The sequence below is a fragment of the Panthera tigris genome, chromosome C2 (assembly GCF_018350195.1).
Source record: "Panthera tigris isolate Pti1 chromosome C2, P.tigris_Pti1_mat1.1, whole genome shotgun sequence".
NCBI lineage: Eukaryota > Metazoa > Chordata > Mammalia > Carnivora > Felidae > Panthera > Panthera tigris.
In genome coordinates, this window is record NC_056668.1 from 58,475,482 (window position 1) to 58,496,245 (window position 20,764).

Below are 20,764 nucleotides of genomic sequence, written 5' to 3' on the forward strand. Positions count from 1 at the left end.
GGAGGTAGCAGAGTGGATTGGAGACTATATTCTAGGGTGGGATTATTTTAACTTCTCTGAGTTCCAGTCTCATCAATTATCAAGCAGGGATACTCATCCCTTCCTCAAATCTAAAGCATCTAGCCTTTTGTGGCTCTTCCTGTGTATTAATTCTTCATCTTAGTTCCCCATTTATTGAGCCTTACCTTTCTCTGTTCTGTGATCTGCCTTCACATATGAAGTAAACAGAATTCAAAGTATTAAAAGTCTTTTCCAAGAAGATTTCTGTTTTATTCTTAAAAGTGTCAGTTTGTGCAAAGATTCTAGTTGGTGGAATATATTTCTTAATCTCATGAATTTGCAGGACTTAAATTGTTTTCTATTTTTGCATGTTATTTTATATTCTCTGGTTACAGTACCTTCCTGAGTTCTTGGAACTCTGGAGATGGGATCATAACTCATACCAGGATTAGCAAAATTTAATTTTCTCTGCTCCTGTATGTATAAATCTTCACCTGGTACTCCTTTTCCTGATTCCCCCTGGGGGGAAAAATCCCAACATAAATACTTGATTTATTTTCTCTGGATTCTAACTTCTTTCTTTGCTTTAGGCTCTCATAGTAGTAAATAAAACCATAGTATCCTGAGTTGTTCTAAGTGGTGTTTCTATCTCAAGTTAACAGGAATTAGGAGAATCAGTATTCCTCAGGGTGTTGCTGATTGTCAGTGATGAGGTCTGGTGGGGAGTTGAAGAAAGAGAGACCATAAATGAAATCTTATATTGTGTTTAATTTCTTAAGGCTAATAGTCACTGATAAAAGTAAGTTCATAAAACCTCTTTCAAAGAATTGTATCAGTAATCAAATACAACTTGCTTTGTCTAAAAATATGGGCATTCTCATCAATATTCTTTGTTTATTACTGTCTTTCTTTCTTTAGAAGATCATCAAAGTAGAAACTTGAGATGTGCTTCCTGGAAAGAATTCTCTAATTTCATGAAGTGGTCCATTCCTGCCTTTCTTTATTTCCTGGATAATTTAATTGTCTTCTATGTCATTTCCTACCTTCAGCCTGTAAGTAAATATGATAGAAAATAGCATTAGAAAAACACAGAGAAATGAATCCCAGAACTAATGTTTTTATCATTTTCCTTATCAGTGTTAGTTTTTCATTATTGTCAGTGGTCTCCCTGAGGTTTCACCAGAATCATCTGAATAGTGAGTTACCAATCTGCTGCTCACTGTGTTTTTTCAAAAATGTTTATTTATTTATTTTGAGAGAGAGTGCACAGGTGAGTGGGATGGGGGAGGGACAAAGAGAAAGGGACAGATAGAATCCCAAGCAGGCTCCGTGCTGTCAGCACGGAGCCCGATGCAGGGCTTAATCCCACAAATCATGAGATCATGACCTAAGCAGAAGTCAAAAGTTGGATATTTAACCAACTGAGCCACCCAGGTGCCCCACATTCTCAGAAAATTGTATACTCAGTGCCCTACTTTTTCCTGCACCTGCTTTAATGTAGTAAATGTATTCTGTTTGTATGATTTTCTTTTTCTGTCAGTCCTATCATTTAACCAACGAGTTCTTTAAGGGTAGAAAATACATTCTCCCAACGATAAATGCTATCTATGACTGATAACACTAGGGATGTTTCTCATCTCTCTTGGTGTTCTCCATGCCAATTTAGGAATCCATTAGTAATCAGAATTAAAATTTGGGCTTTTGCTTTTACCTGTTACTCAGTTTGGGGGAATTTGTGTATTTATTTCCCTTAATTTATAAAATGAAGATTTCTGTTGCCATTGTTGCCAAAATGTATTTTAAGTTTCTTTCAAGAATAAATTCAGGCATTTTGATAATAAATAGGATTTTTATTGGTCCTAGTTCTCCATGTGAAGCCTTTTACGTATAGCGAAATCAGTTTGAGAGTGGGACGAGAAGAAAAGGATCAGTAGAGCACTAACTAGACAACAGGTATTTGATTATTTTGCACAGTTTAGAAGCTGTGTAACTAGGCAAGCCCAACTACTCTAAGATGACCATCTGTAAAATAGAATAACATTACCATACTAACCCAAAGGCAGGGACTGGGGCCAGGTGATCGATCGCCTGAAGTTCCTTTCAGCTATGTGATCCATGTTATTAGTAAGTGTTTTGAATGTTAGAATGTGTTCTCTCTTAAATTCTTACTTCCACTTTGTTTTTCAGATCTGAGAATTCCTGTACCCAACAACATAATTATTTGCATCAATGAGTACATATTTGTTGTACTTTATTTAGATTAGCTCTAAATTTATATCCCTTTCCTATATCCCCAGCATGAAAGCAAGATTGCAGCTTCCTTGTTCTTCCACCTTATTACTTTGCTCTTCCTTCCTGATTGTGCACAACCACAGATATTACAAAAGAAATCACATGGCATTTTCTGTGTATTGCTGTGCCCAGTCTAGTTGGAAAGAATTGAATAGAGATGCACAGAAATTTTGGGGCAAAGAGCTCTGGTGTTTTGTTTATTCTGTGCACTTGCATGGAAAGTGGGTTCTAAATTCATCATCAGGTCAGCCAGACTGCTTGGTTAGGTGCATCCGCTCCATTATTGTGGTTGATCAGAGCTACTGTGTCCTCCCTCTTCCTACCAGCCACTTACTTTCCTCCTTAGGTTTTTCTCTGCTTTTACCAAGGGGTTCACAAACATTTGTCTCCAGAGGACACAGTGAAATTCCTAAAACAGTGCTTCTCATAAAAAATTCAGTAGAAAAACAACAATGATGTATTCTTGGAATTTTTGCTAGTTTTTATTGGGTTCACTCTTATTTCTTTAATTTACCTGCATGGTAGCCATGCTTGCTGGTTATATAAGACTAGTGAAAAATACTCTTTGGAGTTTAGTGAACTTAAACTGACAGCAAGGAAGAAGGTAGAGTGAAGTAAATGAGTAGGATTTTTTTTTAATTTTTTTTAATGTCAGATCCAAATATGGAGGAGCACTGATGAAATTTCGTACTTTTTGAGCCAAATTATATACATGTTCAGATTAATACTCATGTGAAATATGACTGACTTCATAAAAACCCATCTTTATGAAATCTGGCTACCACATTTCTAAGTGTGTAGAGCAATGTGAATAAGTCCAAGGACTGTCAGGTATGAGTTTGGGACTGAATCACTGGTATTGAATCACTGCAGTTCAACCAGGAGAACCGGTTCAATTCCTGTAACAGTAAAGATGCTTAAAAACCTCTACCTCTATTGTCTTAACGTGTAAATGGGCCTAATAGTACTTGCCTTCTCTCTACCTCTGGAAACGGTGTTAAAAGTCTATAAAGCACTTTAAGAGCCTGAAAAAGTATGCTTCATAAGTAAGGTCACTATTATTTTTAGACCTAAACATTTAGAGTTGATAACTATTCCCTGATCTGCACATACAGATTATTTACACAGGCATTTGCTGAATTTAAACAAGTTTTCAAAGTCTGTCCAATAATTTGATCATATCTGTATAAATTTAACAAGCAATAAAAATGGAATTTCATCCTCTAGTGAAGTAGCTGCCCTAATAACCCCTCAGGTTTTTGACCAAAAAGCTTTTTTTGTCAGGTGAACCAGCAGGCTGGGAGATTTCTGAGGTCACTACTTTGTTTGGATTGTAATTCTATCTTCTCCTTCTTTCTAGGCCATGGCTGTTATCTTCTCAAATTTTAGCATTATAACAACAGCTCTTCTATTCAGGATAGTGCTGAAGTAAGTAACTTGCTCTGAAAGCATATATCATACTTTAAAACGGCACAGCCTTGTTTCAGATCATATACCCGGAGCACTGAACCCTCTGAATCCCAAGGCCAGGATTTTATTCCTAATTGGCTTTGGGCAACTTGTTTAACCCATCTGGAAAGCAGCTCCAGTGCTGGCCTATCTAAATCATTGCAACTAGATGTATGAAAAGTTTTTTCTTAGTATCTCAAAAATAAATAAATAAATAATTGTCCAGCTTACTTTAATTTTCAGTGCCAACTTTTCAACAAATTCATGAGGTTTTTTTTTTTTTCTTTTCTTTTTTATCTTTTTCAGAATCTCTATACTTTAGTAGGGAACCAAGAAGTTCCTAAATATTGTTAGTACATTTGTTACTTGTAGTTTGGAGATGTAAAGAGTGGCAAATTCTTTATCAAACTACTTGAGTACATGATCTAAGCTCTAATTGGCAGAAGATTTACATGAGAAATCTAGTCAAAATTACAATAAATAAGAATGATAGATTTTTGCTTTTAAAAATGCTGTCACCACTGTTTCCTGTCACCAGGAGGACCTTTGAATAGAGTAAACATTTTTAAGTAAATAGTCTCTGCCACCATGTAAAGGCCAGACTATTCTAAGGTGTAATGGGATCTGGGCACTTAACTCCAGTTTAAGTTGTTACTTGATGATAAAAATAAAATTAACTTCTTGTTATATTTGTTGTGATTGTTTTTTTTTTTTTAATTTTATGTTCACTTTGCCCTTTTAATTTCTTATTCTCAATGTACCATGTCATACTATGTGCTTTCATAATTTATGTGTATGTAAGGGTGAATAGCTTGGCACGTAGGCACTCAATAAATATTTGTTGAATACGTGATGCATTCAGTACATTAATTATATGGAGTTCTTGAAAGACTTTCTTTTACCCTGAGGAAGCATTCAATTTAATGCTTGATGTGAGAGATGGGAAAAAAATGAACATTATATTTCATCCAGGTTAAATATTAGAGTGCACTGAATTTTTTTTTTTTTTTGAGAGAAAAAGCACAAGTTGGGGAGGGGCAGAGAAAATGGGGGTACAGAGGATTCGAAGTAGGCTCTGAAAGCTGACAGCAGAGAGCCCAGTACAGGGCTCCAACCCACCCACGGACCATGAGATCATGCCCTGAGCTGAAGTTGGACGCTTAACCAACTGAGGTGGCCCTGAAATTTGTTTCTGCATCAGGTTCTTTATTTAATTTATGAATTGTGAAAATAATTCAACTAGCAAGTGAAAGAATGCTATTCCAAAAATGTTTTGAAGTCTTTAAAATCAACATAAAAGCCACTTTATAGGACAAAGAGTTGATTTCTGAGGGAAAAAAATGTGTATATATATATATATATATATATATGTATATACATGTAGTAATATAAGTACATATATATATATATATATACATTCATAAGTAGATATATATACATATATGTGTGTGCGTGTGTGTGTGTATATATATATATATATAGTAATATCTTTATATTTATTCCTGTAATAAAATTAAAGATGCATGTCCATGGAAGAAAAAAAATGGGCTCTGACATATAATGAAAGGCTCATTATTTAATAAGGGCATCTCATAAAGGGGTCTCAAAAACATGTTGGGTTTTTAAATTTTTTTCCTTTGAAATGACAGTTTATGGGTACACGTAGTGGTGTACTTATGTTACACAAGACGTAAGTATTAGATCAAAATTGTATCAATTTAAAATTGAAATTTTCCAAAGCAAAAATACAAAGTATGTATTGCTAGGTTTGGAATTAACCCATAGCTCTAGCTGTGCCTGTAGTTGTATATAATATTTTTTATTGTTTTTTTTTTTTGTTTTTTTTGTTTTTGTTATTTATAAGTTTACTCCAGAGCCTGAGCTGTGGCTCTGAGGTTGAGGTGAGGGGCCTCTCAGGCCTTATCCAGGGCTGGTCTTACTGGTTGGTAGACAACAGTGCTTGCAGGCTTTCAGCTGACAGTGACAAGATAATCACACCAAAGACTCCTCAGAGCCAAGGGCTGATCCGAGGGCCTTTTGCCTATCTAGACTTAACCCCCACAACAACCCCAGGAGGTAGGAGTTATTGTCCCCATTCATAAGTAGATTTGTTCCAAGCGGTGTCTGTGCGCAGAACCACTGGGTATTTTGCAGCATTTATAGGTGGTTTTGACCATGGAGAAGGGAGTATGTGGGGTGGCAGGGTTAGAGGCAGAGACCAACTAGAACTGCCCCTGTCAGGCTGAGAGAGCTAATATATGGGCAGAGATGGCCCATTAAATTTTTAAGCATTTAACTATTTGTATTAGGAAAGTTAAGGGTGCCTGTGGCTCAATCAGTTAAGTGTCTGACTCGATTTCAGCTCATGTTGTGATCTCACAGTTCATGGGATGAGCCCTGCTTTGGACCGTGTGCTGATAGCATGGAGCCTGCTTGGGATTCTCTCTTTCTCTCTGTCTCTCTCTAAAGGATGGATGGATGGATGGATGGATGGAAGGAAGGAAGGAAAGGGGAAAAGGAAGTTAATTCCTAGTGTAATCTAAATCTAGTTATACTTAAACTTTAAATGTTTGCTTTTATAATACTATTAGTTATAATAAATATTATATTATTGCTAGTTTTAATAATAATTAATGTTATGAACTAAAGTTCCAAAAAGCTTTTTCAAATATTTTACCTCTTAATAGAACAGTAATATTCTTAGACATGTGTTTGCTTTGTTGTTAATATGTTTTGAATCCTTTGAAGTTATTTATATTAAACAAACAATAAAATCATTTATTTTTTTTATTATTTTTACAAGTACTAACTTAGCTCCCAAAGGGAGTCTTAATTTGAGTCACAAATTAGCACCGAAGCTACTCTTAATAGTGCTAAAATAATATAATTAATCTAATACTGTCTTTTATGAGAATGTCTTCCAAGTACTGTATTATCTATTATTACAGTTTATTTTATCTTATTATTTAATTAAAATTTCTTTTTTATTTTTAGAGAGAGAGAGAGAGAGTGAATGTACGAGCAGGGCAGAGGGGCAGTGAGAGTGAGAGAGAGAGAGAATCTTAAGGGGGTTTCACACTCAGCAGGGAGCCTGATGCAGGGCTTGATCCCGCGAGTCGGACACTCAACCGACTCAATCACCCAAGCGCCCCTATTATTATATTTTAAAATCAACTTTGTTCTATTTTGATCTTTTTGTTGGTGGTGGTATATATTGTTTGTTTGGTTTTTGTTATTCAGTCTACTCTTCTTTTGCCCTTAGCAATAAAATTTTGACCCAGGAGTAGAAGCTTGAGTTCTGTCATATTCTTAATGTGTTTGCCATAAGTAACTCATTTTTCATGGTGAATATGAATATGAAAGCCATTGTCTTATACTTGACTCTAGCGGAGCCACCAAATACCTTTCCCATGCAGACAAATAGTATAAGGCTACAAGGTAGGGAAAAAGAAGCCCAGTGACTAATGCAAGAATTACCTGGAAGAATTTGGAAGCGGTACACAAAAGATCACCGTCCAAATGTCTTACCATATGTTCTAGGGAAACCCCATGTGAATGTGTGCATTTGCTCTTTGAGGAATAGCCACTGGTCCGCAGTGGAGACTGGTTGCAGGTGTTATCCCTCAAAGCCTTGCTGGCTTGCTGTTTAAGGCTTGGTGAAGTTGTATAATATTGTTTAATTAGTCTTTAGGAAATGGTAGTATCAACCTGAACATTGAGAACTGGGGGCAAAAGGTAACCATTTTTGTCTAAAAAAATGTATATACGTTTCTCTGATATCTTCAAAGGAAAGCTGTTGGGAAAAAATCAATGAAGAACATTTTGGCACAGATGATGGGTGTCTTAGAAGTTATGGTAACATTTACTCTTCAAAATCAGCAGAGAAATAACAGTGCCACTCGGTAGTACAAGCATTTCTCCAAAATCATTCATTTGATAATTCTTTTTTATAATTTCTCATTATAAATCTGCTACTGGTCACTCTGTGCTACTAAGAAATGTGTACAATTTTGTTTTAAAAAGTCATCTGAGTCTTTCCATTTAATTATTTTCATGTTGTGCCCTGTTTTACTATCACCAAATTTGGTAGGGATGCTCTTATCTGATACAATTTGGACTTAATTGTTGAGTTACTAAGAGTACTCAAAATGGTGAATCATGTTTAAAAAATACATACTTTAAACAGTTTAAGATATGTAAATGTCCATTCATCATTCTTCTGAAGAGCTCAGGCCTTTGAGAATGTGTGGGATTTGCTGATTGGAGTGTTTTAGCTTCTTTCTTTTTAAATGTTTATTTATTTATTTTGAGAGAGAGAGAGAAAGAGCGAGCATGTGCACGTGCAAGCATGGGGAGGGCAATAGGAAGAGAGGGAGAATCCCAAGCAGGCTGGGGGAAGGGGGTTCTGTCTCACAACCCTGAGATCGTGACCTGAGCCAAAATCAAGAGTTGGATGCTTAACTTACTGAGCCACCCAAGTGCTCTGGCTTCTTTCTTGAAGCTACATTCAATCTACATCATACATGCTTCCTGGTTCTAGTTTCTTTAAAATAGAGCAAGCTCTTGGGGCACCTGGGTGGCTCAGTCGGTTAAGTGTCCGACTCTTGGCTTCAGCTCAGGTCATGATCTCATGTTTTGTGAGTTTGAGCCCCACATTGGTCTCCATGCTGACAGTGTGAAGCCTGCTTGGGATTGTCTCTCTCCCTCTCTCTCTGCCCCTCCCCTGCTCACTCTCTCTGTCTCTCTCAAAATGAATAAATAAACTAAAAAAAAAAAAAAAATTGAGCAAGCTCTTAAAAATACTTTTAAAGTAGATTGTTGTAGATTTTTATTTCCTAATCTTAAAATTAGCTCACCTGTACCCAGTTTGAAGGCAGATTATCTTGTGAGTAGTGTGCCTTTAATTAATTTTCCCAGAGCATTCAACTTTTCATAAAAACAGCAGTCCTTTTCCTTCACTCATAATTTGTCATTTATGTAATCATTAAAATATCTAATTACAATAATGAGGTCACTGGCAAAAACATAGGAACCAGGTCTCTCTGTGGGCAAGCAGTTCATTTGGGAGTCGAGGCCCTCAGGTAGAGGAGCCTTCTGGCTGTACATGTTCCACTCTGAGCAGCAATCCAAACGGTTTACATGTGGTTTACTGGGGCAGTGGAGGGATCAGGTGAGTTTTTTACTGTCTCATCCACTAAACTGAGGAGCAAACTGTCACGCACTGTCATTTGTAAGAGCACCTATCCTCAGCTGACTTCATAGGATAATTTATTAAGCTTTATTTTCTTTGCTGAAAATCTACCATTTTCAGCCTAACCCTTAATAATTTTTACCTTCTAGAACATTACCTTGAATGAATGTTTGCAGTGGTACTGATTAACTTGTTTAAGACTGTTTAGATTATTTTTTTCTCAATGTCCATGTTAGTGGAAAGTCTACAGCTATCAGAATTGAAAACTTCTATAGGAATTATAGATTGTTTTTGCCTCATTTGTCTGGATGTCCAATAATTAGTTACATGATGATATTTATAAATTGGGCATATACTTTTCATCTGTCTTTCCTGTCTTCAATCAATTTGGTTTCTACCACTTAATGTGTACCAGCTACACCTTTAGAAATTTATGTGACTAGTTCACAATTTTGGACCTTCCGGGCTATGCTAGCCCCATCACTAAATGCTTGATCTGGCTTTTTGAAAGTGTATACATGAGAAAGCATGATCCTGTGCACATGGTGCTGCTATCTAGGCTGGTCTATGCATTTATCAGTCTCCACTCATGAAGCTCTATGGAAGCATTAGTGAAATCAGACACATCTGCCTGTATATGAACCTTGAAAACTCATTATACTTAAGAGGGTCATTGGTCCAGGAAGAAACATGCAGACCATCGCTCAGATCCCTTCTTTGCTCTTTTGTAAGTACATGACCTTAGGGAAGTCAGTCTTAAAGTACTGTTTCTTTCCTTGGAACAGAAATTGCTGATCCATGGTAGGCGCTCAGTAAATGCTCCAAAATCTTGTAACTTCTATTTCTTATCTGCTGCTTTACACTTCTGCCTTTGCTTCTGGTATTCTGTGTGTGTGTGTGTGTGTGTGTGTGTGTGTGTGTACGCGTGCGCACGCTGCATGCGCACACAAGCGCCCTCTCCTTCACCTGATAGATCTTTAAACTTGAAGATTTTATTCCTTGACTACCCCAATCTGAGTCAGCTACTCCTCTTTTCTTAGTTAACATTGTACATTCTTGTTGCCTTTTTATGGACTCTTCCCTTTGCCTGGATATATCACCAACTCCCTTTTCATGTGGCAAATTTCAGTTTATTTTTCATGTGTCAACTCAAGTGTCCTTTTGTCTTGGAAACAATACCTGACTCTATTTGCATACTTAAGTGTTCCCTCCCCCGTTGTACCCCAGTTGTTCTGTGTATTACTTGTCACACATTATATTGTCATTACTTAGTTTCATGGCTCTTCTATTAAAATTCCTTGGGAATGGAGGTCAAGTCTTCTTTATCTCCCCAGGCACACAGCAGCTGCTTACTAAATGTCTGTTGAACTAAATAAACCCACAAAATAGATTGACAATAATGTGTGTCATTTATATTACACAAGCTTGTGGTTAGACAAAATAAATAAAGAAATAAAGCATTGTTAAGACTTTGTAAACTGAAACACTAAAAATATTTTTTCCTTGCCTTCCCAAACAGGAGTTTGCTATAAAATGCTTTATGATTAGGCCATGGATCTAGGAGCTAGCTCCCTCCTTAAATCTTTTTTGGTTCATGAACACCTTTGAAATTTGACAGAGCTTTGAAGGGTCTCGTGGGATTGGTAGGGGCAGAGACAGGAACTCAACTGTATAGATGTGGCACCCACTGCAAGGACTCACAGATTTCTGAAGCTCATCACATTCAGGTTCAGGGAAACCAGGTTGAGAATCCCTGCCATAACTTACTTTATAGCAAGATAAAAAGTTATTTTACAAAGATCTAAGATCAGCTCTGGAGGTAGAAAAGAGACTTAGTTAAACCTGTAGGTTAAAAGGAAACTTGCAATGGTATTAAGGGACAGTTATTGTAAAGAAGAATAAAAATACCAAGTTTAAGAAGCAGAGACACCAAAAGGTCTTCTTTGAACTTGAATTGGGAATGCTAGCAAAAATTGGGTACAGTTTATTCAGCCAAGTAGTTAAGTGTCGAGTTTTCAGTAGAAACAGTCAATATGGGAAGGGAGGGGAAAAAGTAGTAATATCCTGTTTTTCCTCTCTGAACAGGAGGCACCTGAACTGGATACAGTGGGCTTCCCTTCTGATTCTGTTCTTGTCTATTGTGGCTCTCACTGCTGGGACTGAAACTTCACAGAATAACCTGGCAGGACATGGATTTCATCATGATGCCTTCTTCAGCCCATCCAATTCCTGCCTTCTCTTCCGAAGCGAATGTCCCGGAAAAGTCAATTGCACAGCAAAGGCATGGACTTTTCCTGAAACTAAGTGGAACACCACAGCTATGATTTTCAGTCACATCCATCTCGGCTTGGGCCATGTGCTTATTATAGTCCAGTGTTTTATTTCCTCAATGGCCAATATCTATAATGAAAAGATATTGAAGGAAGGGAACCAGCTCACTGAAAGCATCTTCATACAGAATAGCAAACTCTATTTCTTTGGCATTCTTTTTAATGGACTGACACTGGTCCTTCAGAGCAGTAACAGTGAACAGATTAAGAACTGTGGGGTTTTCTATGGCCACAATGTGTTTTCAGTCACCCTTATTTTTGTGACTGCATTCCAGGGCCTCTCAGTGGCTTTTATTCTGAAGTTCCTAGATAACATGTTCCACGTCTTGATGGCCCAGGTCACCACTGTCATCATCACAGCGGTGTCTGTCCTGGTCTTTGACTTCAGGCCCTCCCTGGAGTTTTTCTTAGAAGCACCGTCGGTTCTTCTCTCCATATTTATTTACAAAGCCAGCAAGCCTCAAGGTCTGGAATATGCACCTAGGCAAGAAAGGATCCGAGATCTAAGTGGCAGCCTTTGGGAGCGCTCCAGTGGGGTAAGTCTATGGAGATGCTGCCTTTCTCCTGCTCTTCCCAGATTCAGTGCATGCTCATAGAAAAGAAATCGATCAGTGCTTATTTATCAAAGGGTGTATTGGATTTCTGTGACTTTTAAAAATTATTCAGCAAACATTCACTGGACTTACATGTGCAAGGGCTCGTGATAATGCCATCAGTGGTCGAGAAAGAGTGTGAATCAGAGCCTTGAGGACCTTATCCATTAGTTGTATCTTAGAATATTATAGAGCCGCAGAGCTGGGAGACAGCACACAGGTTATCTTGTCCAGTCTTTCTGGTTTGCGGAGTGAATAAACAGATTTGGACAGGCTAAATGGGTTATAGATAGTATGTAAAAAAAACTATGATCAACCCATGAGGTCTCACTCCTAGTCCATTACTCTTTCCACTCTGCCATAGTCAGAGAAATATGCCTCATTGGCAAGAAAAGTTGATCATCTTCGACATTAGTAGGTCTTGTTAGATGTAAGCTCCTTGATTTTCCATCTGTAGTTGCTTGTAAACCACACGGTGCCAGAAGGGTAGGCCTCAACTCACTATGAAGGTGATTTTCAAAACTATCTTCATAAGTAAGAGAAAAATATTTTCTAGAAACCTACTTATGTCGTTATTCTGAATAAGCATTATTCTTCCAGTTGCTTATAATTGTTTTAGGAAGGTCTGTCAGCATGGTGTTGACAGATGAACAGTGATCTTTTGGAGACTGAAGTAAGGAGTTAGATATATATTTAAAAGATGAAACCAACTCCTCTAGCTTTAAATTTACAATTTTCCTGTACACCCAAAATACCAAGCACTTCACAAAATGAACATTTCACTCTTTGGGAAAACAATCTCTTGCCCATTAGAGTTCATGGCAGAGCTTCCATCAGCAATGTCACTGAGGTGGTAGCACAACAGATCCCAAAGGTGAAAAAATCAGCAGCGCCTGGGTGGCTCAGTCGGTTATGCGTCCCACTCCTGGTTTCAGCTCAGGTCATGATCTCACGATTCATGGGTTCGAGCCCCACTTCAGGGTCTGTGCTGACAGCATGGAGCCTTGCTTGAGATTCTCTCTCCCTCTTTCTCTGCCCCTCCCCATTTCATGCTGACTCTCTCAAAATAAATAAATGTGCTTTAAAAAATAAATTAGAAGCATGGGTCCCAAATGCCCTTACCTCAGCCAGAGTATAGTTTCAAAAGTCCTGCATTCTTTTCCAGTGGTCTGATAACACTGCTTGCCCTACTTTATAGGTAAAAAAAAGTAACAATTTAGATAGTAGCCTAGCTTACTTATACTGTACCTATTTCTTTAACCACTAGTTATTTCCCTTGAAGACCAGCAGAGGGCGCTCCTTACTGTGTTCCTGTTGTCAACTTTGAAATTCAAGTCCTAGGATGCTTGCTTGTCCATGTTTTGTGAATCTCCTTAGGTGTCAAAAATGAACTTTCTAAGAACATAAGTATTTATTGAATTTCATTTGACTAGATTATATTTGTAGTTTAATGAAATACATTTGCCAGTAAGGTTTCTCCTTAGTAATCATTACAAATGCTACATTTCTAGTTTTGTTTTAATTAATTACTGATTTCATATTTCTTTTTAGGATGGAGAAGAACTGGAAAGGCTTACGAAACCAAAAAGTGATATTGACTCAGATGAAGATACTTTCTAATTAGTACCCAAATAATTGGCTGCTCACAGAAACTTTTTTGCACACTTTCAGCATGTGTCATATTTATCTTTTCACTTTGATAAACACGAATATTTCTGAAGTAGAAAATTCTTTGCATATGTGTAACCACTCCCTAAACAGTTCCATCCATGGCTTAGAGGACCCAAAGGCTAAAAAGTTCTAAGGAACTGACACGAGAGTAATAAATAGTATGGAGACTGCATTAATGGTACTTGATAAGTTACAAGTTATCTCCCAGGTTATTTTCCTTGTCCTCCAGGGTTCCAAAAAAACCTGTAATAATCACGTTAGCTGTACCCTAGACATGTACAAATAGAGATCAGCTTGCCAGATATTCATAATGATGTAGTTCTACTCTGCATGGCAAAGTCTTCCCTTATTTATCATTATAAATATCTCCTAGGTTGTCCCTTGAATTTTGAAGCCCAAGAGAAGCTCATTTTGCTATTAAAAAGTAATGTGACTCTTTCCAAAAAAATTTGGTGGAAGGACCTTACCATCTATCTGGCTACAACATTGATTTGAGGGCAATATAGTCTATGCTGAATGTTTTGCTGAAGAAGCAGTTTTTCAGAGCTGAAAGGTTAGAATTTTAATTTTTAAAAATTCACAGGGAATTTGATTTTCAGTGATTATTTTTTGATATATTTTTCTATACAAATAAGCTTCAATTTAGGTGAATGTTTGTTCCCAATTACCACAATTCTCACTTGGATTTTAAGTCACTTAAGCCATGGTGGACTTTTTCCCCTCAATTTGACCTCATTTCTCATAGATTATTAGATTTCAGAGAACTAATGAGCCATTTCATTGTATCAGTTGTCAATTAGAACTCATGTTTGTTATATATCTTACTATCATATCCTATCCCTAAGAATCAAGCCATTGGCTTCAGAATCATAACAGATTGTCAGTAAGACTAATGCCTAAGAATTCCTTTTAAAACGATCACCTTGCAAACAAATGACTTTCACTGATTATGAATAGTATTACTCTAAAATGAGGAAGCCTAGTAATACGTAAAGTACTTAACGGTAATATTCATACTTCAAGTGCATGGTATTTTCATGGTATTTTTGCATGCAGTCAATTGAGTATGAGATAGAGAATCCAGATGATAGATCATTTAAAAGTGAGAAAACAGAAGTGACTTGCCCACGATCATGGAGCTGGATGGCAATTGGACAGAGCTGGCTCACAGGCCTATGTTTACAGAACACTACACTATAGATGTGAACTTTAAGGTGTCATTTTCATGCAGTCTGTACATCTCTTCTTTCCCCTAATTTTCATGCAGATGAACATGTGAAAATACTGTTATATAATCCATCTGTGATACCTGGAATAATATGACAGGCAAGAGTTGGTGGAGATTTATAAATAAAATAATTATTAAACCTATATCTTGAGTCATCACTCTGTCATGGGACATGGGACATGGAATACTTTTCATTACAAAAAATGTACTGAGGCAAGAAATTCAAACAACTTTTAAGACTTTCTTTTTCAGTCGATCTTGACCTCTGAGAATAATCATAAGTATACCCCTCCATGGTGTCAAAGAAGGAGATTGCACTATTATGGCAATTTATTTTATTTGTTTATTTTTTTAATGTTTATATTTGAGCACGCACGAGAGAGAGCATGAGCAGTGGAGGGGCAGAGAGAGAGGGAGACACAGAATCCGAAGCAGGCTCCGGGCTCTGAGCTGTCAGCACAGAGCCCGACGCGGGGCTCGAACCCATGACCTGTGAGATCATGACCTGAGCTGAAGTCAGACGCTTAACTGACTGAACCACCCAGGCGCCTCGTGGCAATTCATTTTAAAGGTAAGGAAATCAAGTATAGGAAGACCTCACTTTTGGGAAATACACGAATCATATTATGGAACAGATAAAATTATAACATTATTTGCAAAGTTATTGCCTATATTAAATACATTAAGTAGATGTCACTGGTCCACAGAGCTTGATTTTCTTATTTACAAGTACTTTATCTGTAATTATAGGTTTACTTGTGTTAACTGACCAGTTAATGAGAGAGAAAGAGCTGGAACTAAAATGTGAGGTTCTGGTGTGGATGCACTGTACTACTTTGTGGGCACTACTGCTTTAAAAGGAGAATAACTGGAAGGTGAGAGGTCCAGAAACCACATCCTTTCATCTCAGGTGCTATTGGAGTCAAGTGTATGACCTGGGGAGAAGAACAGTTGTCACGTGGAAAAAGTAGTCTTTCCTAGTCTAAAGAACCAAACTATAGTGAAAATTATAGGTTGACAGCTATTCTTTCCTTATATGAAGACTTTCCTAACAAATGACTCTTTACAACAGTACAAAAGTCCCTCCTGAAGAGTGGTAGAGAGTACTAGTAAATTCTCCATCTCTGAAGTTTTCAGGAGAGATCGTACCATCAGGATGCTTTAGAAGAGGTTCGGTCATTGGTAGAGAAGTTGACCTAAGTGATTTCTGAAGTCCCTTCTTATTTTTAGATTCTCTGCTAAGCAGTTATGACCTACAGCTAATATGCTGAATCTGCTTTCTTCGTAGTTTCTGAATAGCCTTTGGTTGGACCACAAGTGTGGCTTGCAGTGACCTAGTTCCAGCTCTGTCACTGGCCCTAGGACCCGAGTCCTGAGGAGAAGCAGGATGTGGATGCCGGTAGTAGAGGGAAAGATGGCCTAAAGCCAGGATCCCAGATCTGTGGCCAGCTGTGTCCCGCTGCTGTAGGTTTTCATGGTCCACATGCAGAGGGGACTCAGGACTAAACGACTTTGTTTATAACTCCAAGACTTGCCTCTAAATCCCCATGTAGAAGCCCTGTTGCATGAGCTGGACTAGACTATGTGGAGCTACAGGGAATCCCTTCACTTTTCTGAACGGGCCCAACAGGCTCGACCAAACACAGCCCAGGTCCTCCTCAGTTCTTTTTTATGTTTGTGCTGATTTTTCCCACCAACTCTTACTGCTCCAGCGTGGAGAAGAGGCAGAGAAAGCCAGACTCAAAGGAAAGACACTGGCTTTCCTCCTTCTAACACCTAGAGCTGACTTTCTGAAATTGAGTAATACATCCTCTTTTAAAAGGAAAAAAAATTCTCACAGAGATCAGCATTGGCTTTTTTCTACTTTGCTGTTATTTAAATTCATACAAACATGATATGAAGTATAAACTTACTTGCTTATGGTTTTTATATGAAAACCAAAACAAATTTATAAATTAAAATAGAAATGTAGCTATAAAACCAACCGACTTGCAATGCAAATATGAATTTAGTGAGAAGGTGTTGCTCTGCTCAAATAAAATCACAATAACCCCCCCTACCAGACCTGCAGAACTTTTGCCCTCCCTTGCTATTTTATTTGCTTCAAGCTCCATCCTGTCTTTGCCAAGATAACTGAAGCCTGCTGACAATGCTAGTAATGCACTTAATCCTGCCGGGATTTATCAGCCCACGTCCCTGACAATCCCATACGGATGTGGTGTGGGTCAAGCTGCCAACTCCCATTGGCCTCAGTGCCCTGGAAAGATATTTAAAACGTCAGCTTTATGTGTTCCCTAAAGTTTTGAAAGAACTCACCCACAGAATTGCCCAGGCTTGGCACTTTTTGAGGAGCACTTTTTTCCCCTACAACATTCTCTATTTATTCCTTGTCCTCCTTCTGGGTCTACTCTCTGTCACTTATGTTTTGCTAAAAAGTCATTCATCCAGGTTTTTAAATTTACTTGCATAGGAATCTATGAATTATTCTCAGAATTCTTTTAATTTCCTCTGTTACTGTAGTTGTTTTCTTCCTTAATTGTGTGTGTGAATGGTTTCTCTATAGTCTTTTTAAATAAGTCAACCAGCAGTTTCTAATTTTCATTTTATTGAAGTTTATTTTATGTTCCATTTTTCTAAGATTTGTTTTATGTTCTTTTTCCATCTTATGTATTTGAAATACATTCATTCTTTCTTGTTCATTAATGAACACTTTTATAACTAGTAGAAACATTTCTTGGAATGAGTACATATTAGGCCAATCCCCAAAGACTTTAAAATATGGTACTATGATTATTTTCTAACTAATCTGTTTTGAGCCAAGGGCTGTGGGATTGAGGGATTTTTTTTTGTATTTTTGTTACTTTCTAGTTTTCATACACTTGGTTACAAAGTGAGAATAGTATTCTCTCCATTGTTAAATGTATATTTTTTATTGTATTATTAAGTATATTTTGGCTGCTCCTTTAGTATGCAATAACTTTTTTGAGAAAGTTGGTATTGGTTTGATATTTTGAACCAGTTCAAAAGTTTCTTGTAATATTTGAAATTTATTCCACTCACCTTTCTAATCTATTTCATCACTGGTAATTACTTTTACATTAAAAAAAAAACAAACTTAGGGGTGCCTGGGTGGCTCATTTGGTTAAATGTCCCCGTCTTGGTTTCATCTCAGGTCATGATCTCACAGTTTGATGAGTTTGAGCCCTGAGTCGGGCTTTGTGCTGGCAGCGTGGAGGCTGCTTGGGATTCTCTCTCTCCCTCTCTCTTCCCCTCCCTTGCTCACGCTGTCTCTGTCTCAAAATAAATAAATAAATAAACTTAAAAAAAAAAGCCAACTTAGAACCTTATTTACACATTTATCAATTTCAAAAGTTAAAATACAGTCATTGACTCCTTTCACTGAGAGTTGAGGAACATAGAATATTGTGTCCTCCCAATTCCCGGTTTTCGTTAATAAGCTCGAGAATTTTCTTTAGGTCTGCTAAACTGTATTTCATCTACTCTATGATTCATGTTTTCCCATTACCATCTCTGAAATTGGAATGCCTTAAACAATGGCAGGTTAAACTAGCTGCCACCTTGCGGCGGTGGTGATGAAGTTGTCTTTGCTTGTGTATGTGGGCATTTGGTGTGACCAGATGACATTTCAGTCGGCAAACCACTTAAAAACCATTTGAGGAGAGGGTGAGAGCTCTGGTTGTTGTCTGAAAATCTTCCAACGATCCCTCCTAGTAAGATCAGGAACACGTCAGCACTGAATTTTGCAAAATGGTTATCAACAGCTTGAAAGTTTTTGGAAACCCTGGAGACAGTCGAGCAACTTAAGGAATGCTACATCATCATCAGTTCTCTCAAGGGCGCAGAGAACTCTGGAAAACTTCAGACATCTGCAGCTCTGCGCCAGAAAGTGATTCAAAGATCGTTGGCTCAAGATGGGAAGATTCTTTAGAAATAGCTTAATTAGTTTATTTAACGTATAGCTTTCCTTGTTATGTAACCAGAATATAAAATGTTGTCTTTAAAAGCTCTTTAAGGAAATATGAAAGTAAAACTCCTGAGTCATGAAAAAGAATGTTTAATTGACAGTGTGCTTTCTTAGTGGAGCATAAAATAGTGATTCCTTTTGGAAGCTGTCATAGGCATGTTGCAATTTGGAAGTTCATTAAATTTTTTGTTGTGCTATAACTCTTCTTTCAAGAATTCATAGTTTGCCTTTTAGTTTGTAATCCCAATTATCACAGCTAATTAAACTTAATTTGTTCATGACATAATTTCCTCATTTATAACTTTTTAATGCTAATTTTTCTCTCAGCTGAAAGCTGACACAAAAGAGGTTTTTCTCTTCTGAAAGAGTTTTTGGCTGATTCACTTCCTGAGGTCTTGGTTTTTTTTGTTTGTTTGGTTTTGTTTTTTTTTAGCATCTAGCAATTATTTACTAACTGCACACTTTTTCTTGTCATATTGCTCAAACATAGTCATTTAACATAAAGAAAAGCTTGCTTGGAAAATATTTCTATTTTTTAAAATTTTTTAGAGAGATAGAGAGTGAGTGGGGGAGGGGCAGAGAACAAGAGGGAGACGGAGAATCCCAAGCAGGCTTTGCTCTGTCAGAGCAGAGCCTTATGTGGGGCTCAAACTCATGAACTGTGAGATAATAACCTGAGCCGAAATCAAGAGTTGGATGCTTAACTGACTGAGCCACCCAGGTGCCCCTGGAAAACATTTCTTGGGTCACCCATTTTTTTCTATCAGAAATCTCTTTTTTATCGTTCAGTGTTGCCAAGAAGTTAAATGTTTCCCTGCTATTTTTATTATGCATGGATTTTTTTTCCTTTTGTAGGTGAGTTGTTTTCTTAGACTAAGTGCTTGAATGCCCTTTGTATGAGTCCCTTTTTTAAGGTTTCTGTGTACCCATCTTTAAGCAAATTTAACACTCCAAGCAGGCCAAGTACTTGCCACAAAATGGTGTAGGTAGAATCTCCTTTACTTATTTGCTCTTTACCTGAATACTGGGAAGCAGGGACCATAGAAAATTACAACGAAGGACCTTTGTGATGAGTACTTTTCTTCTGTATTGGTTGAAATTTCTGCTTTGAGGCCAGTTTCAAAAAGATAGGGAAAACTGTGTCCTGTCTGTGAGGAGGGGAGTTTTAGTTTGTTCCTCTGCTTTAGATGGAGGCCCTGCTTTGGTAAGAAGTCAGATTAAGCAAAGTGCCTTGAAAGTAGCACACAAACTTTCTCTACAGCTGTGAAATTTACTGCTAGAATTTTGATATTACAGACTTCTATATCACAAAATATTTAATGTATTATTTTATATCTTTTTTTTAAATTTTTTTTTAAGTTTATTTATTTTTGAGACAGAGAGAGACAGAGCATGAACGGGGAAGGGTCAGAGAGAGTGGGAGACACAGAATCAGAAGGAGGCTCCAGGCTCTGAGCCATCAGCCCAGAGCCCGACGCGGGGCTCGAACTCACGGACCGCGAGATCGTGACCTGAGCCGAAGTCGGACGCTTAACCGACTGAACCACCCAGGTGACCCAATATCTTATATACATGTTCTATGCTATATAAAATGTTATATTTTATAAAGTTTTATATATATACACATATGTATACAAATACTTATGCATACTTATAATACTTATATATAATATAATACTTATATATATATTTAAATATATATGTATATATGTGTATGTCTGTGTATATATATACACAGACATACACATATATACATATGCACACCACCCTGCAAAGATTTCCCAAATTCGTATATTTCAAAGGACTCATCAGACTCCACAGAACATACTTATTTAAAGGCAAAGGATATGGTGTAGCAAGAAAAGGGGGGCAGAGATATTGGAAGTCCAAAAGAGGGCTCTTGACTAAGCTCTGTAGGGTTCTCATCTGTTCATGCAGACCACACTGTCTCCCCTGTCTCCTGCCTGAGCTACCAAGATCTGTGTGAGGAATCTTGACTTTGGGAGAGCTCAAAGCAGAATTTCC

General features: G+C 37.4%; 1 protein-coding gene across 6 annotated transcripts in view; it reads left to right on the forward strand.

The window, feature by feature from the left end:
* The window catches only part of SLC35A5 (solute carrier family 35 member A5), a 25,111-nt gene extending 10,214 nt beyond the window's left edge, over nucleotides 1–14,897 (forward strand). For all 6 annotated transcript variants that reach the window (XM_015544971.2, XM_042998415.1, XM_015544972.2 and 3 more), the window contains 4 exons: nucleotides 919–1,052; nucleotides 3,653–3,720; nucleotides 11,018–11,798; nucleotides 13,407–14,897. In XM_015544971.2, the coding sequence (XP_015400457.1) occupies nucleotides 919–1,052; nucleotides 3,653–3,720; nucleotides 11,018–11,798; nucleotides 13,407–13,475 (1,052 nt within the window). In that variant the 3' untranslated portion in view covers nucleotides 13,476–14,897. The remainder of the gene's footprint in view (nucleotides 1–918; nucleotides 1,053–3,652; nucleotides 3,721–11,017; nucleotides 11,799–13,406) is intronic.
* The last annotated feature ends 5,867 nt before the right edge of the window (nucleotides 14,898–20,764 follow it).